We start from the raw sequence: 23,996 nt of genomic DNA on the forward strand, positions 1-23,996 counted from the left end.
ACCCACTTCTAGTGCCCTTTACCATCCCTGTCTCTTGTCTTGCTTGTTTTGTCTGTCTCAATTGCTTCCTCACCTGCCCAATTTACCCCACCCAGATCTTCCTACATCCCTTCTCTAACATTCCTCACTCTCTCAAAAAAAAAAAAAAAACGGGCACCTGGCCCACAAAACAGTTGTCTCATATATAGGTCTCTATTTTCCACACGTACCTTTGTGACACACTTCATTCGGTCCAATTCTCTATACAACAGATTGTGTTGTGGTCAGTCATCTCTCTGGAGATGACAGTCCAAATTCAAATACATTTTTGCATATCTGTTCATGTTTTATTCTTGCTTGCAACCCATTTCACCACTTTCCTGTAGATGGCTAGATAGATAATTATATATATATATATATATATATATATATATATATATATATATATATATATAAATCCTAATAAAGAGGTATGATAAATATGTTTATTGCTTTCAGAAAACAGGTATTATTTGTATAAATCCTATGGACATCATCACACTTTCAGGCCCTGTCAGTATCAGTCAGACAGGCAACATAACAGATAACAGAAACTCTAACATATTCATGCTGAAAGGAAAGAAAAGGATAAAACACACTGCATATACAGAGATTATATATTCAACCCACAAAAATCACTTCCTCAATTAATGGCTTATGCATAAGAAAATAATGGATAACCAGACTACCAGATATGCTGCTGTTAGGTATGGTGTCTGCTCCTGGTTTCCTGGTGAATGATTCTGAGGATTATTGGGAGTTTTGTTAGACCACACCACTGCAGAGATTAAGATCTGAAATAAAGTCATTGGTTTGAATGTACTAGCATGTGATTACAGGGTACTTTGGGAACTTATTGAGAGTATGTGGGTTGTAGCCTGGAGACATAAATTGCATGTTACATTTACCAGATTACCAGGTATGTTGCCATTGGATTTGATGTCTGCCTCTGCTTCCCTGAAAAGTGATTCTAAACATTATATGGAATTAAGAGATGACATAAACTGTAAAATCAAACTGAAGCTTATAAGGAAAATGAAAAAAAAACAAGGGTTGAACAATGTTGAAACTGTTCTGGAGGAAGCAGATGCTGAAGACAGCAAGCAAACAGTGGAACATATGAGTAAAGTGCAGGTCAGTTCTGCAGAAGTGGTTTGCATGAACTGCGCAAACAAATTGTGGTTGTACAGCATTCATAAACAGAAAGTTAGGATATTTATATGCATGAAGATTATGAACAAAATGAAGATGCATTGAGTGGCAGGCTGCTTTACACAAAGCAAAAAGCAATATATGCACAAAATTGACATTGTCACCACATTCCTTTTAATGTCTGATGTGGAAATTAACAAATGGAATATTATGCTTCATGTTAGCAGTTAAATAGTTAAATGTATAATAATACAATAGCTGAAAGAAACAGGGACAGATATCTGCTTGCAGGATGCATGAACCACATGATCCCCAACTACCTGTCTCCATAGGGGTTCCCCAAGGATCCATCCTTGGACCCCTACTCTTCTCTGTTTTCACCAATAATCTAGCCTCTGCCACCAAACATGGCACAATCATACAATATGCAGATGACTCAACCATCATCTGCTCAGCCCAGTCCCTACCCAAACTGCAAAAAGTCACACAGGAAGCCTTTTCCTCTGTTGAAACTTGGTTATCCGATGCCCAGTTAATACTCAACCCAAACAAAACTAAACTACTCATCTTCCAACCCACCAAACATACTCAAAACAACTCTCACTTTAACATTGCAGCAAAAGACAACACCACTATATACCCTACTGAACACACCAAATTGCTAGGAGTGGAACTAGACAATAAACTAAAATTTGACATTCACATATCCACGACCATAAAAAAAGTCCACAAAAACCTAGGAGCATTATACAGAAATAAGCAACTTCTCACCAAAGCAGCAAAGATTTCAATAGCAAATTCCCACCTTATCTTCACCCTACTTTATGCCTCGACAATATATATACCAACCTAAGGCAATGCGATCTAAACAAGCTAGAGACCTGCTACAACAAAATCGCCAAATTTGCCACAGGGGCATCCTACCGTAGTCACCACTGTCGCTCACTTGCTGAACTGGGCTGGCTTGAACTCCCTCACCTCCTTCAATGGTATCAACTCTCACTCGCCCACAAACTAGTAAACCATCCACTAAATGTCCCATCCCTCCAGAATCTACTCCAACCCTATCGCACCACCAGACCACTAAGATCCAGCAACAAAAATCACTTGCAGATCACTAAAGCCAATAACTCTGCTGGTGAAGCACTATTCTCTTGTGCCATAGCCAAATTATGGAACTCCCTCCCACCCACAATTACCTCCATACCATCATGCACCCACTTCAAAACTTTACTAAAAGCGCACCTAAAAACATGCTGGCTATGCCCTTGCAACTCCCACTCTAATATCACCCACCCCATCCAACTACTACCTTTCTTTCCACTCCAATAACTACCTTGATTATAGCAAGCTGAGATGCTCATAAGCCTAGTACTTATTATACAGCAGGAACTTCTTATTGTAACATTTGTTAATGCCTGTTATGTACTTTACAGGTAAAGATTCTAGTTGTCTACTAATGTACTATGTTCTTCATCTGTAAATATGTTGTAAGTAATTGCTATGTAAATTGTTAATCGCTATGTAATCCAATGTAACTACTGTCTGTTTATTTTAACTGTGGAGCTTTTCTCCCCGGGCCTCCGCTGAAAATGGACCTACGTCCAGTCGGACACTCCCGGTCAACAAATATAAATAAATAAATAAATAAATGAATCAAGCAGATGGGTGACAGTATCAGCAGGACAAACATGCTTTCAATTATATGGGTGAGAGAAATGTACAAGGTTTCAATATTACTAAAGAGTACAAAAGAATGAAACTCTGAAGACAGAGCAATTACAGATGTGCATTTCAGCGTAGTGAAAGTAGGCTACAGAGTGCTGATCTGTGGGGTGCACAGTGAGTATCACACCACAGTAAGGCAAAATGAGAATAATGTATAATTTTTAATCACCTCCCATATTTTGTCAGAGGCCGCCTACTGAATTCAATGAGACTGAAAAATTGTGAAGGAAGGAAGTTTTGCTTTATGTATAATCTTGTTCAGTCTCAGAGTTACTATATTTATAAATGGGCGGGTGCAGACAGGTTCCCCCTTCAAAAATGCTATTTCATTCTTTTACTGCCAAATCATTTTTTTGCATTGTTGACTTGCTATTTTAGAAATATCCATTGTTATTATATAAGGTGTATTCTTTATCTATAGTCTAGGTCCCTTACCTGAAAATGTATGTGCCCTAGTAACATCTGTAGGGAGGTAAGTCATGACAAAAGGACAGATCTTTCTGGTTTATCAGCAAGTCCACTCAAATTGAGATATAGCTCACAGTACTAAATCCACAGCTACCAGTTTTGCAGAAGCTTCCATGCAGATTTAAAGCTGTTGGTGGTTATGGAGACGTCATCTCAAGCCAAACATCAAAGAGATGATACAGAAAACAACACTCTGGTGATCCAATAGCATAAAAATAAAATAAGAAAAGTGAGTGCAACGTCTATTATTTTAATAGATAAAGTTATTTTTTGTTAATGTACAAAGAACAATGTAAAAGTGAACTGTTTAGCCATTTTCCATAAAGTTTTTTTTTGCGTTTAAAACCGTTCTCATTGAATATAAATGAGGGAAAACATGCAAGCAGTTTACTTCATAGAAAAAACAATAATGCAGCCTCTGATGTCAGACCAAAGGAAATGTAATAGAGACAACCCCAACGTTAATTGAAACATCTATGACATCTGTAAGTTAAAATATTTACTACAGATTTACAAGGATGACTAATGAAGATGCATTAATTCAGAATTTGTGACATCATCACACTTCATTACAGACTTATTGAAAGCCAGCATCTTATGGCACACATCTCTCATACGGCTTAGTTCTCTTAATGGAGCATACCACTGCTATTGTCATTCCTCGCCATCATTTGTGCTCAAAGAACATGGCACATTCACAGAGTGCTTCAATCTGTTCTCTATTGTACTGATCTGCTATGTAGCATTGTTCAGGTTTGATGTAATGTTTTATCCAAAATGCCAAATACAGTACACTATCTTTTTCTCATAGCAGTTTCCGGTAGCATCAGAGGTCTGATGACAGGTTTGGATTTTATATTTATCTTGGTATGTTGCTAACATTTATTTATTTATATTTATTGACTGGATTAGACTTACTAGGCATAGCCTATTTTCAGGGGAGGGTTAAGATGGCATGCTTTCTGACTTATTTAGTCCTTTGTCTAATGTAAACCTTACTGAATAAATATAACCTTTATGGCCACACACACATGTGTGTATATGTGTGTGTGTGTGTGTGTGTGTGTGTGTGTGTGTGTGTGTGTGTGTGTGTGTGTGTGTGTGTGTGTGTGTCTATGTTATTATGTTTTTATATCTCATATATGCAGGTACGTTAATATTTTACTGCATATCAGTTAAAGCTGTAGTGTTTTAAGGCAAGATTTGTACATCTGCAATCTGTCTGCCTGACTGTTGCTGAAAAGAGTCCATTAGATGAGGTCATCCGCCTGCTTGCTCAAAAAAATAAATAAATAAGTAAACAACACAGAAATTACATGACTTATATTTGAATTTCTGGCCATACTGAATTTTGCAAATAAACTTATTTAGGACTAGTTAAGCAAACAATGAACTTAGGTTATCTTAGCTTTTGAAGCTAAGGATATCTACACATCCTTCTTTAACTTTGCTAGGAAACTAAGAAACAGTACTGAGACACCCATGCCCTGGCCCAGCAATCAAGGAGCCTCAATCCTCACCACTAACACCAGAGAGGGCATCTCATATATGAGGAAAGGATAACAAATACACACAGTAAAGTGCAATTTCCCCTAAGAGCACACAGAGATCACAGTCAGTCCAGGGCTGGTTGCTCCCTTGCTCCTCAGGTCCCCAATAAGACTCCCCACTGGCACAGATATAGGGTCCAGGCAGCCTTCACCCATCTCTACCAGTCTTCACATCCCCCCCCCCCCTGGAAAACTCAAGCTAGTTTTTCAAGTGACCTTTGAGAAATGCCACTTGAGATGGTTAGATCTATCTGAGTATACCTACCTCATTCCCTGTCTTGAGAGCCCATCTGCATTGGCATTGCTACTCCCACTGCAGTGCCGAACTGACATATCATATGCTTGCAAACCCAGGCTCCATCTTAGCAACTTGGCATTTTGCTGACTGGCTCTGTCTAACCATGTTAGAGGGTTGTGATCTATCATAACAGTGAATTTTCTTCAATATAGGTAAGGCTGATGTTTCTGCAATGCCCACACTATGGCTAGACATTCCTTTTCTACAGCTGCATAGCATTCCTCCCTGGGTTGGAGCCTACGACTGAGATAAACCACTGAGTGCTCTTTCCCCGACTAAGTAGAGCCCCCACCCCATGGTTCAAAGCATCCACCTGCACAACAAATTCTTTGCTGTAATCTGGACTGGCTAACACAGGGGGTCGTCCCAAAGCTTATTTAAGCTTCTGGAATGCCTGCTCACATGCTGGGGTCCACACTACCTTATCTGTCCTGTTCTTCCTTGTCAGGTCTGTGAAGGGAGCAGCTATGGTACTATAATTGGGGATGAACTTTCTGTAGTACGCTGCTGTCCATAAAAATGCTGTCACCTGCTTTTTAGTAACAGGTGCAGGCCATGCCTGAATAGCTTCCACTTTGGCAGGTTCTGGTCTTATCTTACCACTCCCCACTCTAGGTACTAGGTAGGAGACCTCCGCCATACTCACCTGACATTTGCTCAGCTTAATGGTCAACCCTGCCCTCTGTAGTCTGCCCAGCACCTCCCTGATGTGCTGAAGGTGCTTTGGCCAGGAATGGCTGTAGATGGCAATATCATCTATGTAAGCAAGGACCAACCTTCCTGCTCCTGCCAAGATACAATCTGCCAGCCTCTAGAAAGTCACTTGGGCATTCTTCATCCCAAAGGGCATCTTTGTGAACTCATACAAGCCAAAAGGAGTCACAAAGGCTGACTTCTCTCTAGCACTGGGATTCAAGGGCATCTGCCAGTAACACTTGGTAAGATCAATGGTTGTAAGATACTTAGCCCTACCCGGCTGCTCTAAGGCCTCCACTGTCCTAGGCATGGGGTAAGCATCCGACTCTGTGTGACTATTTAATTTCCTGCAGTCCACACAGAACCTAGTGCGGCCATCCTTCTTTGGCACCAGCACTACTGGGGAGGCCCAGGGACTGTTGAACTCTTGAATCACCCCTAGTTCCAACATCTCCTGTACCTCTTCCCTCAGGGTCTGTCTGACTCTCTCAGGCACCCTATAAGGGGCCTGCCTAATAGGCCTTTGGGGTCCTGTTTCCACCTGGTGCTGCACTAGGTGGGTGCACCCTAGTTTCCCAGTGAACATGTCTCCAAATTCCTGCAACACTGCTCGGATTTCTCGAACCTGGGTAGAAGATAGCTGCTGGGACATTGCTACCCCTTCCACTGAGGTGTCAGTCCGAGCCTTACTGAGGAGATCAGTCCCCAGATCTCCTTCAGACTCCTCTTCCAATCCACTGCAAATGCTCAGCACAAGGGCTTCTCTAACATGGTAAGGTTTCATCATGTTAATATGGTAGAATTTGTGCCCCTGCCATCTGCCTAGCAGTTCCACCATGTAGTTAACATCACTTACCTTTCTTACCACCGTGTAGGGTCCCTCCCAAGCTGCTTGCAGCTTGTTGTGTCTGACAGCAGTGAGAACCATTACCTGCTGCCCCACAGCATACTCTCTAGTTCGAACATTCCTGTCATACCACACCTTTTTCTGTTGTTGGGTTTCTGCCAGGTTTTCCTGGGCCAAGCCCATGCATTCCCTGAGCCTTGTCCTGAGGTTTAGGACATATGCCACAACAGACTCCTTGTGAGACTAGCACTCACTTTCGTATTCATCTCAAATTAAATCTAGAGGTCCCCTCACCCTATGCCCATACAGCAAATCAAAGGGTGAAAAACCTGTGGATTCCTGGGAAACCTCTCTGTAAGCAAACAACAGATGGGCAAATATTTGTCCCACTCCCTCTTAAACTGATCTGCAAATGCCTGTAGCATGGACTTGACTGTAGAGTTTAACCTCTCAACAAGACCATTAGTCTGGGGATGGTAGGGGGTGGTCTTGCTGCAAATCTATAACAAAGCATTTGCCACCTTCTTTGCCTCAATGGAGGACAAAGCCACTACCTCAGGGTATCATGTAGCATAATCCACTGCCACTAGGATATACTTTTTCCTTGTGGAACTTGGGATACTCAGAGGACCCACAATATCCATAGCTACCCTCTGTAATGGCTCCCCAATCACAGGCAAAGGCATCAAAGGTGCTCTCACCTTGTCTCCTGCCTTGCCTACCTTTTGGCACTGCTCACAGGTCCTGCAGTACCCTGTTACATCTCTGTAAATTCCAGGCCAATAGAAATTCTGCATAATATGCCTCTATGTAAGTATTATGCCCATATGACCTGCAAAGGGAATGTCATGGGCTATGACTAGAAGTGCTAAATGGTAGGCTCTAGGCACTACCAATTGCTGTACTCTCTCACCTTCTAGCCCTCCCTCGCGGGTCCACTCTTTGTATAGTAACCCTTTGTTCCAGTATACAGATTCCCACTTTCCTTGAGAATCAGGTGCCTCCATAGCTACCTGCCTCAGGCCTTTCAGTGTAGGGTCTGAGAGCTGAGCCTGTCTCAACTCTCTCCTTGTAACCCATCCCAGCTCCCCTTCCACAGGAAGCCTGGCATCCTCTGACAGTAGTGTCTCACTGTCAGCCTGGGTACCACTACTCACCTCTACCTTTGCAGTTACTTTGTCTAAGGGACCATCAGTACCCACAAGCAGCTGTGGCTTACCTTCAGTCTCACTGCTACAGCATAGCTCACTCCCTGAAGTAACCACCTCACCAGTCCTGGCTGCAAGTATGCAGTCTGTCTGGGTCTCCCCAGGCTACCAGACCCACATGCTTGTCTCCTAGCCTGACCACGTGTAACTGCATAAGTACATGGTACTGTCTCATCCAAATCCTTCCCTATCAGGACATCTGCAGGATGGTAGTTCCATACCCCTGTTGTCTCAAGACAACCTACTATTGGCATTTTGTCTTTCCCACTTACTGGCTCCCTCACATTTGGTTCTCCACCTTGCCTTTATGGACACCTTTATGCCACATGGCCCCACTGATTGCATTCAAAACATTTAACCCTAGCTCCTGGACGTGTACCTGGACTAGTGGCTTCCCCTGCTACTGGCAGATTCTGTTGGGGCAGTCTGTGCTGCCCACCATGGGTTCCTTTAGACCCATGAGCAGTACTGGGGGTCCCCTTCCTGTGTAGGGCTGCCCTCTTGCCAGGTATAAGTCTCCCTTCTTTCCCAACTCATCAGAAGTAGCACATTGTGTATTAACTAACCAGATCCTCAGGCAAAGTGCTAAGGGTTTGTTCCCTCACCAAAATGTCTGCCAGCCCTTCAAAAGTGGTGACCTGACATCCACTCACCGACCTATGGAAATAAGTGCCCAATTCAGCAACATATTCACCCACACTTTCATCTGCCTTGCGTCTATGCTCACAAAACTTTTTCCTATACATTTCAGGTGTTAGCTTAAACAGTTCTAAAAGACATTTCTTTACAGCAGTATAATCAAAACATGCAATGTCAGACATTTTAGCTAATGCAGTTACAGCTTTACCATGGAGTAAGGTGGTCGGGAACCATACCCAGAGCCCTTGGTCAGCTTCATAATGTTTACATACCCTCTCAAACATATGAATGAAACTATCAAAATTATCCCCCTCTTTAAACTGCAGAAGAAATTTACTGACCTTTTTTGCTTCTGGGGTCCAGTCACTCCCTTCCCCATTACCTCCATGACTCTGATGAAGCGTCAGCATCTCCTTCTCATTTTGCCTCTGCTTTTCTTGTTCCTCAGCTTGCAGACGTAACATTTTCTCTTCATTATCAGTCTGTAGATGCCTCAGTCTCTCAGCTGCTTCTAATTCCACATGCCTGGCCTCCAACTCAAGTCTCTTTAGCTCCAGCAGGATTTTTAAGTCCACTGCAGAAAGGTTGAGCTGTCCATTCTGAGAGGGAATTATATTTCCACTGCCAGTCTGATTGTCCTCCTGGTCGCTGTTTTCTGATGCAGCTGTAACCAAGGCTGTGATCAGGTCTGCCTTAGTCAGGTTTCCATGCAACAGTCCACATCTCCACCAGCTGGCTCCTTGTCAGTTTTCCATACTTCAGTACTGACGTGCTGCCTGCTCACCCTGACTAACTAAGCTAACTAAAGAAATAAAACAATTATGATCTTAACTCTGAGTAGTCACTGCATGGCTGTTTTAGAGTACAAAACACCTTCAAAGCTCACTGTATAGAAGCTACAGGATTCACTCTACCCACACCACTACAAGCCAATTAGTATTTGCCATCTAATTAATATATGATGTAGATATCCCAACCACTGAAACTAATTAATATGAGGATATCCCACCACTGCCACCAATTAATATGTGACACCTGTGGCCTGTCCCAGCAATCAAGGAGCCTCAATCCTCACCACTAACACTAGAGAGGGCATCTCATATATGAGGAAAGGATAACAAATACACACAGTAAAGTGCAATTTCCCCTAAGTGCACACAGAGATCACAGTCAGTCCAGGACTGGTTGCTCCCTTGCTCCCCAGGTCCCCAATAAGACTCCCAATGGCAAAGATATTGGGTCTAGATCTCAGCCTAGCTGGGAAAGCTAAACTCTGTAGCACCCTCTCTGTCCAACCAGTGCTTCATGTCCTTGCCCAAGTAGCTGACACACACACACACACACACACACACACACACACACACACACACTTTGAGATAAGAGTTTATACAACCACACAGACACTTCTGAGGAAGGCTGGCACAGGTTGGTTCTCCAGCTGTGCCCCTTTTACCCAGACTATATGGTAGTACCCTGCCACCACACAGCTAATAATTAACAGCTACTCAAAGGCCCTTAAAAGGGTGTCCAGTTATTACTGTGCAATATTGTTATCCAATTGGTAAGTGTGACTTAACAGTCCAAGCTTATTTGGAGTGACTTGGACAATAAACTCTAGAAATATGCAATATACTCTAGAACTTAACTTATCTCTACACAAACCAGCCACAGTTAAAAGGTTTTAAAATATTTAATAATAAAGAATTAAAACCACAAGACAATACTTTCTGCTACACAGTGCTAGTCAAAAGAGTTCAGAGATCACACAGAAATACTTAAAATAAATCAGTAGTACATTTCTGCCACCACAGAAAAACACTTGGTGTAAACTTTCTAATTTCTAGCTACTTCTAGGAGAAAACACAGTTCTAGCATACTACTTACATAAAGAGAGCATAAAGAAGTGCTGAGTTGGATAATCAGACAAAAATGCTTAATAATATCTGGTTCTCACTGTTTAAATTGAAACTGCAGTTCTGCTAAAACATTACATCATCTTTTACACTTTCCTGGTGTTCCCAGGCTGACAGAAACTGCATTTACATTCTTTTACACTTAGAGCAATAAAGGACATTTCATATGTAAATTCCGGTCATTAACTTTAGCCTTAAAACAATAGGCAGGAAGCCTTCATCTAGCCGGACTGGAGCCAACTTGTAAACATCAAAGGCAGTCGTGAAATAATTTTAATTTCAAAGGACCAACAAGAAATGCTTGACTTAGCTGTCTTTACAGCAGATGGGAATGTTGACACATTGTTTTAAGTTCAACATTTCACAGTATTTACAAATGATAGAATTATGTACCAAATTCTGTTTGACTAGGCTGGCAGCCTTCACTTATCTCTACCAGTCTTAACAAGTACATAACAATGTTCAGATCTTGTCTAAACAAGACCACCCACTCTGACCCAATAGACATCACCAATATACTAGCAAACATATTTAATGCAAACTTTACTCTGTAAGCAGCTGTAATACCTCCAGTGTTCCCAAAATCCATCGTACTCCCTGTTATTACCAAGGAACATATTCTGAAAGTGCTGTCAAAAACAAAATTACTTGCACCATGAGAAACATAGTTGGATGTTTAATACGTAGTGACAACAATGACCTCAACATACCTCATCTCAAACTGTTTAACCTATGTTTAGCCAAAGGATTTGTTCTCAAATTATCATGCACTGTAGTGGTGATATCACTGTGAAAGGGTGGCCTCACCTAGATGAATAACAAACTGGGGAAAGAGAGAACCCACATGCCTCATGTGAGAGGTGCCTTACCTGAAAATGTGAAGGTAGCCAAAAGAGTCTTCAAGGGTTCTGTAGTGAAAGTTTCCTTTTTACCATTTACTTCTCTGATATCAAAAATAAGAACTAGGATATGTTATTAACTAAGTTTTCAGATGACTGCAGACTTGATGTTATTGTCAAGATCCCCCCCCCCCAACAACTGTGTCCTTCAGAAAGAACTTAACACAGTAAAAGGTGTACTGAAAATAAGCTCAAATTATATTTAAAAAAGTGTAGAATCATTTTGATTGGCAAACAACTCTTTCTCTCAACATATAGTATAGTATAAACAATACTCCAGTACTTAATGAAGATATAGTCAGAGACCTAAGTGCCTGAGTTAACATTTAGGTTCATAGATTCATAGGTTGGTACTAGGCTATCGGCCCTAGGGCCTGTACAAGCCTAGCCATAATAAATCCCTGGCTATTAATTCCCACAGTATTTACTTCCCTGGACCCCAGTCTAGCAGGGTGACTGATGTGATCCCCGGGGTGAATTTCCTATCTACCATCCAGTCATCAAGATTCCATTTGAAGATGGCCAAAGAGGCGTTCTGCTTGACATGCATGGGCAGCCTGTTCCAGACTCTGGGGAGACACTGGGTCAGGAACCTATCCCTCCAGCATATTTTGTTCATTGTGATAACAAGGTTTAGATCCCTGGAGCATGTGTCTCTGAGGGATTGGGATTTCTTTAAGTGTAGCATGTCCAACAGCACTGGGTTTGACATGGCCTTGTATGTTAAGCAGAGATCGCCTCTGAGTAGACGATATGCGACAGAGTATAGCTGGTGTTTTTTTAGATGGTCAGCATAGGGCATCTGCTTTAGACCTGTGATTCTTTTAGTGAGATATTTCTGCAGCCTTTCCAGTTATTGCAGATGTCTTGAGAGGTACATACCAAATGGGGCATTGTATTCTATAATGGGTCTAATGAAGGATGAGTACAGTGGGACAATGAACTCCTTTTTTCTGAATGAAAAGCCCTTAGTGATGAGGTGTGCCACATAGAAGGATTTCCTGACTGTTGTGGTTATCGAAGGTAAGACCACTGTCCATCTGTGTCCCTAAGTCTTTTATCACACTTTCGATGTTTAGTGTACTATGTGGTAATTCACGGGTACATGTTTTTTCCCAAAGGGGATAAATATACATTTCTTGTCATTGAGTTTGAGCCCATGGCTCTGCCACCAAGCATCTGTTTCTTACTCCTTCAGTCATTGTGTGGCATCTGTACTCAGAAAATCCTTCTGTTTAGCACAACTAGTAATTAAGAATGTGTCATCTAAATCTAAAGATGTCATTCTTCCCTTATACTGAACACTGATTCGACCAATTATTGATACACTGTCCCCTTCAGGATGTCTCTCACTTGACATATCAAATTACTAAAGAAGTCCCAGAGGTTTCTAACTAAGCCATTTTCAAGCTTAAAGATGCTAAATTACCAAGAGAAGATAGAAGCTGTATCCCTTCACTGAGTATCTAACAGATACTTGTTGGGTGCTCTGTGCCTCACCTACTGTGCCATTATAGTCTCTTTTGTCCTTCATTGCATGCATTTTCACACTAGAATTAGAGCTCACATGATGGAGAGATAAATTCTTTAAACTGCCACTGCAGGTTAAGCAGTGCAGTAGTTTATCATCCTTCAAACAGAACCTGGATGACTGGATGGGTACCCTAAAATTCACCCCAGGACTAAGTGACCTAGACATCTTTGATAAGTGGGTTACAGCCTGAAAGTATGTATTAACAAGGCTTTGATGTTTGCATGACTAAACTGCCTTGAAACTCCTATAAATCCTATGAATCCTTTTCTCCATTTGCAGACTGATATCCATTTACAAGTGAATGTGTTATCCTTCCCTCCATTGGCAAACTAACACCTACTTCACTGCATTAAGTTTATGTCTCATAGGTTCATAGGTTCATAGGTTCATACTAGGCTATCTGCCCTAGGGCATTTATAAGCCTAGCCAGAGTGTGTGTGGCTTTCACCACCCCTTAGGATGAGAATACTATACCCATTAGTTTGCTGTGCCTCTGTCCAGCAGTGACACAGAGATGATTCCCGGGGTAAACCTACGATCTCCCATCCACTCGTCAAGATTTCTCTTGAACAGAGTCAGTGAGGGGCTCTGCCTCACATGGACTGGGATTCTGTTCCATAGTGTAGGGAGTCTCTGGGTGATGAATCTGTCCCTCCAGCACGTCCTATTTATATCCGTGTTGAGGTTTATGTCTCTTGCTCTCGTGGCTCTGGTGGATTTGGATTTTTGAGGTGGAGCATGTCCATTAATTCCGGGTTGGACATGGCCTTGTATGTCAGGCACAGATCACCTCTGAGCAGACGGTATGCGACTGAATAGAGCTGGAGTTTCTTCAGTCGGGCATCGATGACATATGTTTGAGCCCCTTTATCCTTTTGGTGAGGAACTTTTGGGGTCTTTCCAACTGCTGCAGGTGTCAGGTAAGGTACATTCCGAATGGGGCATTGTACTCAATCATTGGTCTGATAAGTGAAGAGTACAGGGGTACAATGACCTCTCCTGATCTGGATGTGAATCCCTTCATGATCAGGTGGGCAATGTAGAAGGTCTTCCTAACCACTTTGGCAATGTGAGTGTCAAAGAGAGGTTACTGTCAACTTGGGTCCCCAGGTCCCTGATAACTTCTTCCGTGTTTAATGGATTACCACCTATGTGGTAATTAGGGGTTACCTTGTTTTTCCCAAAGGGTATGACTATACATTTTTGGCATTTAGCTTAAGGCCATGGCTCTGGCACCAGTTATCCATTTCTATGAGACCTCTCTGGAGGATGTCTGTGTCTGATGGAGTGTCAATTATGGTGCCCAGTTTGCAGTCATCTGCAAATTTTGTCAGCCACAATCCCCCTATGTTTGCCTGCACTTCAGAAAAATAAATGCTGAACAAGAGGGGGCCCAGGACTGAGCCCTGTGGGACACCGCTCGTGACCGGCTTAGAGTCTGACATGGCACCAGCAACTCTAACCCTGTGTGTTCTGTCCTTGAGCCAGTTTACAACCCATCTTGTGACATATGGGTTTACATCTAAGCTGGTGAGCTTTTCTATGATGCCCGAGTGGGGTATTGTGTCAAATGCTTTTGCTAGGTCAAGGTAGGCCGTGTGAACTGCCTTACCCTCATCAATGGCCTTAGTGACTGTTTCAAAAAAGTCGACCAAGTTCAAGAGGCAGGATCTGCCCTTGACAAAGCCAAATTGGGTAGGATCCAGTGTCTGTAGGTCCCCAATGTCTTTATTTATGAGTTCTATTATGATCCTCTCCATAGCTTTGCAGACAAGGCTCGTCAAGCTTATGGGGCGGTAATTTCCAGGGTCCATAGAAGCACCGCCTTTGTGGAGTGGGACCACAGTTGCCGTACGCCATTCTTTGGGTATGTATCCTGTAGTAAGGCTAAGATTAAACAGCAGCCTTATGTGTGGATTTAGTTCCTCATTGAGTTCATGTAGCACACAGCCGGGGACACCGTCCGGTCCCATTGATGCTGTGTTTTTTGCTTTAGAGAGAGCAGCTCTCACCTGGGCATCTGAGATGTTTGGGAGGCTAGACTCTGGTGGGATAGATATTTCTCCTTTGGGGAGGGAGGGAGAAATTTGCACTGAACCTGTCTGCCAGTAAGTTGGCAATGTCTGTGGGTTCAGTGATTTATTTATCATTTTGGACTAATTCTGAGCATATCTGGGAGTTTCCACCCAGGTTTCTAACATAGCTAAAGAAGGCCTTATGATTGTCTTTTGTGTCATTAGCGATTTTTCTCTCAAAGTTGGCCTTGGATGATTTTATGAGTGATCGTAGTTTTTTGCTAGTATTGATCAGAGATGCCTTCCCTTTTAAAGATTTTGCTCTGTCATGTAGTAGCTTTCTCCTCTTGTTGTAGAGTTTGTTTATGGCTGGGGTTCACCAGACCGGGCGCCTGCCTTTGGTGGAAAGGGTCTTGATTTTATTAGGGATTGCTTGATCCATACATTCCTGGAGGTGCTCGTAGAAGGCATTTGTAAGGGTTTCAGCAGCGTGGGTTGTGGTTTCCACTGGCTCGGGGGCCTTGAAGGATACCACTCCAGTCTTAAGAAGTGTGAAGTTTGCTTTTGAGAAGTTCTTCACTGTGGTCTTTTTTGCTGGGGGTGAGGGCGGGATGTGGATCTCCAATGAGATTAATTTATGGTCTGATCTCACCAATGAGGGATATACTTGCGGTGTGGAGCATTTTGACCCCATGTTTGTGATGATCAGGTCTAGTATATTTTCTCCTCTTGTGGGAATGGTGACTAGTTGTTCCATAGCATTTGAGTTTATGAACTCCAGGAACCTTTGGGCTAGGGTGTTGGGGCTTGAGTAATGTTCCCAGTCTATGTTTGGGTAGTTGAAGTCACCCAATATGATGGTGTTTGGAGAGACATTCATACTCTCCAGTGTCTTCAGGAAGGCTGTGTGGGTTTCCTGAGTTTGAGAAGGTGGTCTGTAGCATGCTACAAACTGTAGGGCAGTTTTACCTATGGTTAATTGCACCTGGATGGTCGCCGATGCTTCGTGCGTTGCCACTTACCTGGAGGTGTGGGTATCCTTTATGAATATGGATACTCCCCCTCCTTTTGTGGTTCGGTCCGGATTTTGGGGCCGGAACGCATGATATGAGGTATAACCTGATAGTGCTGGGGTGCTCTCAGGAGCCTTGAACCAGGTTTCAGTCACAGCACAGACATCGATGTTCTCCATACTGAGGAGGGCTTCGAGGGTGTGCATCTTGAGGTTTAGACTTCTGGCATTGAGCAGTATTACCCTTAGTTTTTCTCCATTTTTGTTTTCTAGGGCGGTAGGTTTATCATTTGAGCCTTGCCGAAAAAAGGCACTATGGGGGTCGCAAGAGCCTTTGCCAATATCCGGAAGCCCAGGGGTGACAGGTGCAAGCCGTCCCTTGCGAAGCAGCGTGGCTTGTCAAGCATGTCATCCCAGGCAGACAGACATTGGATCCCCTAGAATGACACCAGTAATTAAGCCAATTATTAAAGCTGATCATTTTGTCTCTGTATTGTGGCATCATTCTTGGTGAGGGTAGGATACTGCTCAGGGTCAGGGTCATACCGGCCTGGGCTACATAATCTGAGAGCTTCTCTATGTCTCTTTTCATGTAGTCCAGGGAGGTACGTCTCACATCTATGTTTGTCAGTGTTCTCATCCACTGAGAGTAAAGAACAACTATTTTTAATGAGTTCTGCCTCAGTCCATGCTGATGTCAAACTACTCAGCATACTTCATTAAGGTATTTTCTTTTAAGTACCTTGATCTTCCCTGCTTGATTAACACATCTAAATAAGATCTTCCCCATTTCTTGCCTCCAGTGCTATATTTCTCACTTACATGCAGTTGATCTCTAAGCTTTTTTCTTTTTTCTTTTTTAATCCCACCATCCCTTGAGTCTTGTCCAATGACTTCAATTTCTTTGCCCTATCAACCCTTTCCTCCTCTTTCTGGCCAGGACCTAGGCATGTCCAGTCCAGTTAAACTCTACAGTCTGTTTGTTCACTGTCTGGAGGATTTCATAAGCCCATTCATGCCTCAGGGGGGTAAGAGTTAGGTAGGAGGGAGCCGAATGGTCAGCAAGACTGAACCAAATTCCATTCCTAACCCCTTGGAGATCTTAATCCTGTTGTGTTCTTTTAGGATCTACAAGTGTTGCCTACCATTAGAAAGAATGTGTGTCTCCATATATGTCTTTTTCTTTGCTGAATACCGTGCACCCTTGGTAGCATGTATTTAGAAGGCCTCTACTAACTCCTTGTGCACCCAGTAAGTGTTACTACAGCAGTGAGCAAAAGCAACCCCCCGCAGTGGGAAAGACAGCAATGACCACTCACTGCCATCCCCCATTCCTTGCTAGCCTGTCCTCACCCCATGCCACTAATTAAACACAGGTGATCTAGGTTGCAGTGCTGTTCATTTCTCTTTCTCTAGGAGTGCTACCATTTAGTACTCTTTTTATTGTTGACATCATATTAGTTGCGACTGATTTTTGTTTATTTAGCCAAAACTTTTAGGTTGAATGTTTTCAGACAAGCAGGATGAATATTTAGAGACATAACATCCAACCCTTTCTACATTTACTTTCAAAGATAAAATCTATCATTGTATGCCTTGATAAAAAACACAGCAAATCAGTTCATACTTAGGCAAAACCATTCAAACTGTTATTACTGATCAACATGCAACCATCTAGAATATCCATCCTTTTATAGTTTATGAGTTGTGCCTGACTTCTCTAGTGATGCTGTGAAGCTATCACCATCCACAGAGTTTACCAAGAAAGTAGGGAACAGAAGTGGATTGACAGGCTTTTCTTCTGTAGCACACACACACACACACACACACACACACACACACACACACACACACACACACACACACACACACACACACACACACACACACATGTGGAAGTTTAGAGTCAGCAATTCCCCTACTTTATGTCTTTGGAAGGAAATCAGAGTACCTTTTGAAAATTCCTGCAAACATTGGGCGGACATACAAACTTCACTCAGAAGGCATGCCAGCCAAGAATGGACCAGTGAACCTCTTACTGTGACGTAACAATGTTACTCACTGGGCCACTGTGCTGGAGTGTAGCTCTCTGTAAAAGCATATTTACTGTGAAATCAAAACTTTATAAGTGTATATTTCTTCGGTGTTTTAATTTGTGGTATAATAAATGCATTGATTTAAGATATAATATATTATGGAAATTGTTTGCTAGAATTGTAGGCCACAATGCAATTTGACAAAACAGTCTGAATTGCTTTCTGGGTGAGAAGGAAATTTCTCAGCTGTTCTTTTCATATTCATTTAAAGTGTTTATTTAAAAACATGATAAAATGCATTCAGATATCAGTATAAGAATAATATAACTGTTGGGATTTTTTGGGTCTATATCATAATGTCGAAGTCTGACAACTTTGAAGCATTAAAGGTCGAACTGGAATGTTCGAAGTGTCAGAACTTCGAAACATATAGCAGAGATCGCCACAGAGTACGGGAAGGGAAGATTTCCCTTTACTGCACTGTAGTGAGATCTCGGAGTTGGTATATTTAAGTAGCAGGGGGTGTGCAGGTGCAGGGGGAGCTTGACCCCCTGCATAGAGCGGTTTTGTTTTTGTTTTGGGTTTTAAATGTTTTTTTTTTTTTTTTGACCTTCGAAGTTCTGACACTTCGAACATTCCAGTTCAACCTTAAGCACTTCGAAGTTGTCAGACTTTGACAGTATGATACAGACCCGATTTTTTGCATATAATGAAAAAGTATAAGGCATCATACGTTGTCTTTTATGCATTACTCCACTTTTTGAGAAAAATACACAGAGAAAATGCTTTTATATCATGCAGTAGTTTAATGGTTATGCTATGGAACTAAATTTATTTACTAAAGTTAATGTGCTTATATATGCTTCTGTCTTCTTTCAGGATAACATCAATGTCACTTCAACTTACAAGTATCTCAAAACACAAATGGTGAAAGATGGCTTTAACCCTGCAATTGTTTCAGACCCTCTCTATATCCTTGACAACAATGAGGAATCTTATGTACCATTAACCAAGTCTATTTATGAGAGCATTCTGTCTTGTAAAATAAAGTTATAAGAACACGTAGAGATACAGTATGTCAAAAAATGACACATAGTTTTAAAAAGCAATGTGCTATCTATATGTAAAACTAACACATGGATTTTAAAAATAAAATACTGTAAGTTATGTATTAATTTTGTGGCTGTATGAATTACTCTGAATGCACACATATGAGAGACGATTAGAATAATTATTTTTTTATTATAGTTTAACTAAAAGCAGTTCCTTCATTATTCCAAGGGACTTGCATTTGTTTTTCTCTGCTTATGGCATGAGCATTATCACTGAATGGAAATTTTAATTCACTGTATACATTGTACTCTAGGACTGTCTAATTTAATAAAAACTGTAAAGTGTATTTGTGTAATATATCTGTTTTGTTGCTTTGGCTCAGTGTTCAAATGGTATGTGCATGAATAACAGAGACCTCTAAGTATTCTTCTCCATGCTAAGTTGTGAATGAATTATGGAATGAATGACTATATGACTAAATGAATGAAGAAGTCAGTGCAGTGTAGCAATATATTTTTTATTGTTTACTTGGTTAAGGTCCTGCAGCAGAACACCTGTGTTTGGGAGCAAACAATATAGACTGAGGTTAACTGACTCACCAAGCACTATATTGTACATAGGAGGATACACTGTAAAATTCAAGTAAGTCTGCTACTTTTAAGAAGACGGATGAAATTGCATGAATCTAATGTTCTTGTATTATCAAAGTCAACAAATAAATGATTCTACCTCTGCTTCACTTGTCATAAGTAGTAAGCATAATTTATAGTGCAAACAAATAACTATATAACTATATGAATAAATGAAAACTTGTATGATGAGGCTAAGCTTCTCAATGGCCCAGTGTTTGCAAGCTTAGTAACAAGCTATGAACCTATTAGCCAAAGACTGTATTTAAATGCACCATTTAGCAGTGTGTTAAATATAGGATGTGCAGAGATTGGGTCCACTCAGTTTTGTCATCATGTTTTATGTCATAGCAATGACATGTTGTATGATTCATTCCTTGCGTTATGAAATACAGTAGTTCTAATGGCAATGAGCTGTATATTTCTATGGGCCGGTACCAGAATGAAAGAAATCAGTGAAGAACTGAAACCTAAGTTGTTATTGCCAGTATGTCATTTCTGTACATGTAGACACACATACACACACACACACACACACACACACACACACACACACACACACACACACACACACACACACACACACACACACAAACACACAGACACACACACACACACACACACACACACACACACGCGCGCGCGCATGCACATACATATACACAAGTGTACATGCACACATCCACATATACACACAACACACATGCACATATACACACAACACACATATGCACATGCATGCACATACAGTGGATATAAAAAAGTGTACACACTCCTGTTAAAATGCCAGGTTTTTGTGATATAAAAAATGAGACCATAATAAATAATTTCAAAAATTTTCCCACGTTTAATGTGACCTATAATCTGCACAATTCAATTGAAAAACAAACAAATCTGTTAGGGGAAAAAATATAAAAAACATACAATAAGCTGGTTGCATAAGTGTGCACACCCTTAAACTAATACTTTGTTGAATCACCTTTTGATTTAATTACAGCATTCAGTCTTCTTGGGTAGGATTCTATCAGCATGGCACATCTTGACTTTGTAATATTCGCCCACTCTTTCTTGCAAAAGCACTCCAAATCTGTCAGATTGCGAGGGCATCTCTTGTGCACAGCCCTCTTCAGGTCACCCCACAGATTTTCTATAGGATTTAGGTCTGGGCTCTGGCCGGGTGATACCAAGCCTTTAATTTCCTCCTGGTAAAGCCATTCTTTTGTTGATTTGTATGTATGTATGCTTGGGGTCATTGTCATGTTGAAAGGTGAAATTCCTCTTCATCTCCTGCTTTCTAGCAAATGCCTGAAAGTTTTGGGCCAAAAGTGACTGGTATTTGGAACTGTTCATAATTCCCTCCACCTTGACTAAAGCCCCAGTTTCACCTGAAGAAAAGCAACACCAAAGCATGAGACTGCCACCACCATGCTTCACCGTGAGGATGGTGTTCTTTTGGTGGTGCAAAGTGTTGTTTTTGTGTCAAACGTACCTTTTGGAATTGTGGCTATAAAGTACAGCCTTGGTTTCATCAGACCATAACACATTTTCCCACATGCTTTTGGGAGACGTGATGTACTGTTTTGCAAATTTTAGCCGGGCCTGGATTTTTTTATGTGTAAGAAAAGGCTTTCATCTTGCAACTCTACTCCATAGTCCAGATATATGGAGAATATGGGAGATTGTTGTCACATATAGTACACAACCAGTACTTGCCAGAAATTTCTGCAGCTCCTTCAGTGTTGCTGTAGGTCTGTTGGCAGCCTCCCTGACCAGTTTTCATCTTGTCTGTTCATCAGTTTTGGAGGGATGTCCAGTTCTTTGCAATGTCACTGTTGTCCCATATTTTCTCCGCTTTTTGATGACTGTCTTTACTGTGTTCCATGGTATATCCAACACTGTGGAAATTTTTTTGTACCCTTCTCCTGACTAATACCTTTCAATGATGAGATCCCTTTGATGCTTTGTAAGCTTTCTGCGTACCATGGCTTTTGCTGTAGCAGACAACTGAGTAAATGTCAGGAAAATCCTGCTAGGACAGCTGAACTTTATTTGTGGTTAATCAGAGTTCCTTTAATTGATGGCAGGTGTGTTTCCAAGAAGACTGAATGCTGTAATTAAATCAAAAGGTGCTTCAACAAAGTATTAGTTTAAGGGTATGCACACTTTGCAACCAGCATATTGTACGTTTTTTATTTTTTATATTTTTTCCCCTAACAGATTTGTTTGTTTTTCAATTGAATTGTACAGGTGCAGGTCACATTGAAGGTGGGAAAATGTTTGAAATGATTTATTGTGGTCTCATTTTTTTTATATCACAAAAACCTGGCATTTTAACAGGGGTGTGTACACTTTTTATATCCACTGTACATACATATACACAAATGTAGACACACACACACACACACACACACACACACACACACACTCACAAGCACGCGCACACACGCACGCACACACACATACACACGCACACACGCACTCTGTATACCCACTTATACACATACACATGCAAAAACCTAATAGCTTGAGTTGAACTGAAGCTGCTAAGTGCTCATTTCACTGTTTAAAATTAATATTGCTGGTACCAGCTGAAGAAGGCCTGACAGGATTTGACAGAATTAGTATTTACCTTATTCAAAATAATCCTAAACTAGCTATCAGCCCTTATATGAGCAGCAAGGAGGTTTATAGTAAAGCATAATGTATATGCACATAAAATAACATCAACTTCAATTTATTAAAGTGCCATAAGTCTAAAATGAATGCATTGCAAATAGCAATAAAACAAAGGTAATCAACACATACAGTAGGAGATACAGAGTGCAGTTATAAAATATCATTAGTAAAATAAACTTAACTTATGATATTAGCATGAAGCCATCTGAAAATGGCATAGAGGCAAAACTGAGATCAGTTGTAAGTAAGCTCAAAGAGATAGGTCTTCTTAAAATCTGCAGATGTTGCAGACTCCCTCAGCCTTTCAGATAGCATGCTCCACAGATGCAGACCTTGAAAAGCAAAACCTTATATGCTCGATGTTTCAAGCTGTATGTCCAGAGAGCCAACAACCCCTGGGATTCTGAGCAGAGAGTAGAAGTCTGCTGCTAACAGGACAAGGGAGTGGAGGAGTAATGGGGACTATGTCATGCAAGGGTAGAGATACCAGCAACTTAAAAATAATCCACTGGCAAAGCAGCAGCCAGTGAATCTCATACAGAACTGTTGTATTTTGGTGCTGTCTGGTTGTCTCAGTATGTAACTGGGCCAGCTGCACCCAGTCTGGTCCACAGTCAGGAAACCCCTGGTATGAGGCCCTGCAGTAGCCTAAACAGGAACAAAGCAGTACATGAATCACTGAAGGGAGATCTTTGAGGAGGAGTAAGGTAATTACACGATGCTACTGAGATAGTAACGGGGTGATCTGATAACACCTGAAAGCTGGTCCTTAAGTGTTAACACCAAGATGAACCTTTCACGCGAGTTCCAGCTTGTTCCCACAAAAGACATTTCTAGGCGACAAGGCCAGATCAAACAAATCTCTCAGTCTGGCATGAACAGCCATTGCTATGATTTAGAGATGCAGTGCTTACTAGTGGTTGTCAATCAAAACAGTCATGGATGCATTAAATGTCTTTGATTAAGTTGTGAAAGATAGAAAGTCCAGGGGAATGGAAGGATAAAGCTGCATGTCATTAGCATAAAAAAGGCTACACAAATGTCTCTTCAAGAAATGTCTCCAAGAGGAAACATATAAACAATGAATAGTAAAGGACCCAAAATGGACACTATGGGTGACTAGGTAAGAGGCAGAGGAACTGACCCCTTACACTGCTGTGTGGACATGCCTGGACAGGTAGAAGAAACAGCAATCCAGAACCAAACCTGAAATGCTAAAGTAAGACTTCAGTCTGTTCAACAGAATTCAGTGATTAACTGTATCTAATGACAAAGAGAGATATCCAGAATAGTGCTGGTTTTGCACCATCAGAAAACCATTAAAGACCATAGTAAGGGCTGTTTCTGTACTGTGTCTTGAAGAAAAACCTGACTGGAGTGGCTAATGCAATTTATTGTCTCATAAGTAAGAATTCAACTGTGCATTGACTACATTCTCCAACACTTTAAAAAAAAAAGGAAGCATCTTGGAGGTTTCCAGACCATAGAGCCTTTATTATCTCAGCTTTAAAGGGAAAGGGAAGTTAATCATTGAAGCACTTTCATCTCGACTACTAAGACCGTCAGATGTAGGAACAATGAAGAACAAAGATGCGAGGGGGACAATAATTATTGTAGTGGAGTTT

The 23,996-nt window shown here is 41.4% G+C and overlaps 1 protein-coding gene across 2 annotated transcripts in view; it reads left to right on the forward strand.

The window, feature by feature from the left end:
- Positions 1–19,412, forward strand: part of LOC122793085 (long-chain fatty acid transport protein 6-like) — a 937,264-nt gene extending 917,852 nt beyond the window's left edge. For both annotated transcript variants that reach the window (XM_044060804.1, XM_044060806.1), the window contains exon 11: positions 18,893–19,412. In XM_044060804.1, the coding sequence (XP_043916739.1) occupies positions 18,893–19,069 (177 nt within the window). In that variant the 3' untranslated portion in view covers positions 19,070–19,412. The remainder of the gene's footprint in view (positions 1–18,892) is intronic.
- The last annotated feature ends 4,584 nt before the right edge of the window (positions 19,413–23,996 follow it).

The sequence above is a fragment of the Protopterus annectens genome, chromosome 2.part0, assembly GCF_019279795.1.
Source record: "Protopterus annectens isolate FY-2018-M chromosome 2.part0, PAN1.0, whole genome shotgun sequence".
Classification (NCBI taxonomy): domain Eukaryota; kingdom Metazoa; phylum Chordata; order Ceratodontiformes; family Protopteridae; genus Protopterus; species Protopterus annectens.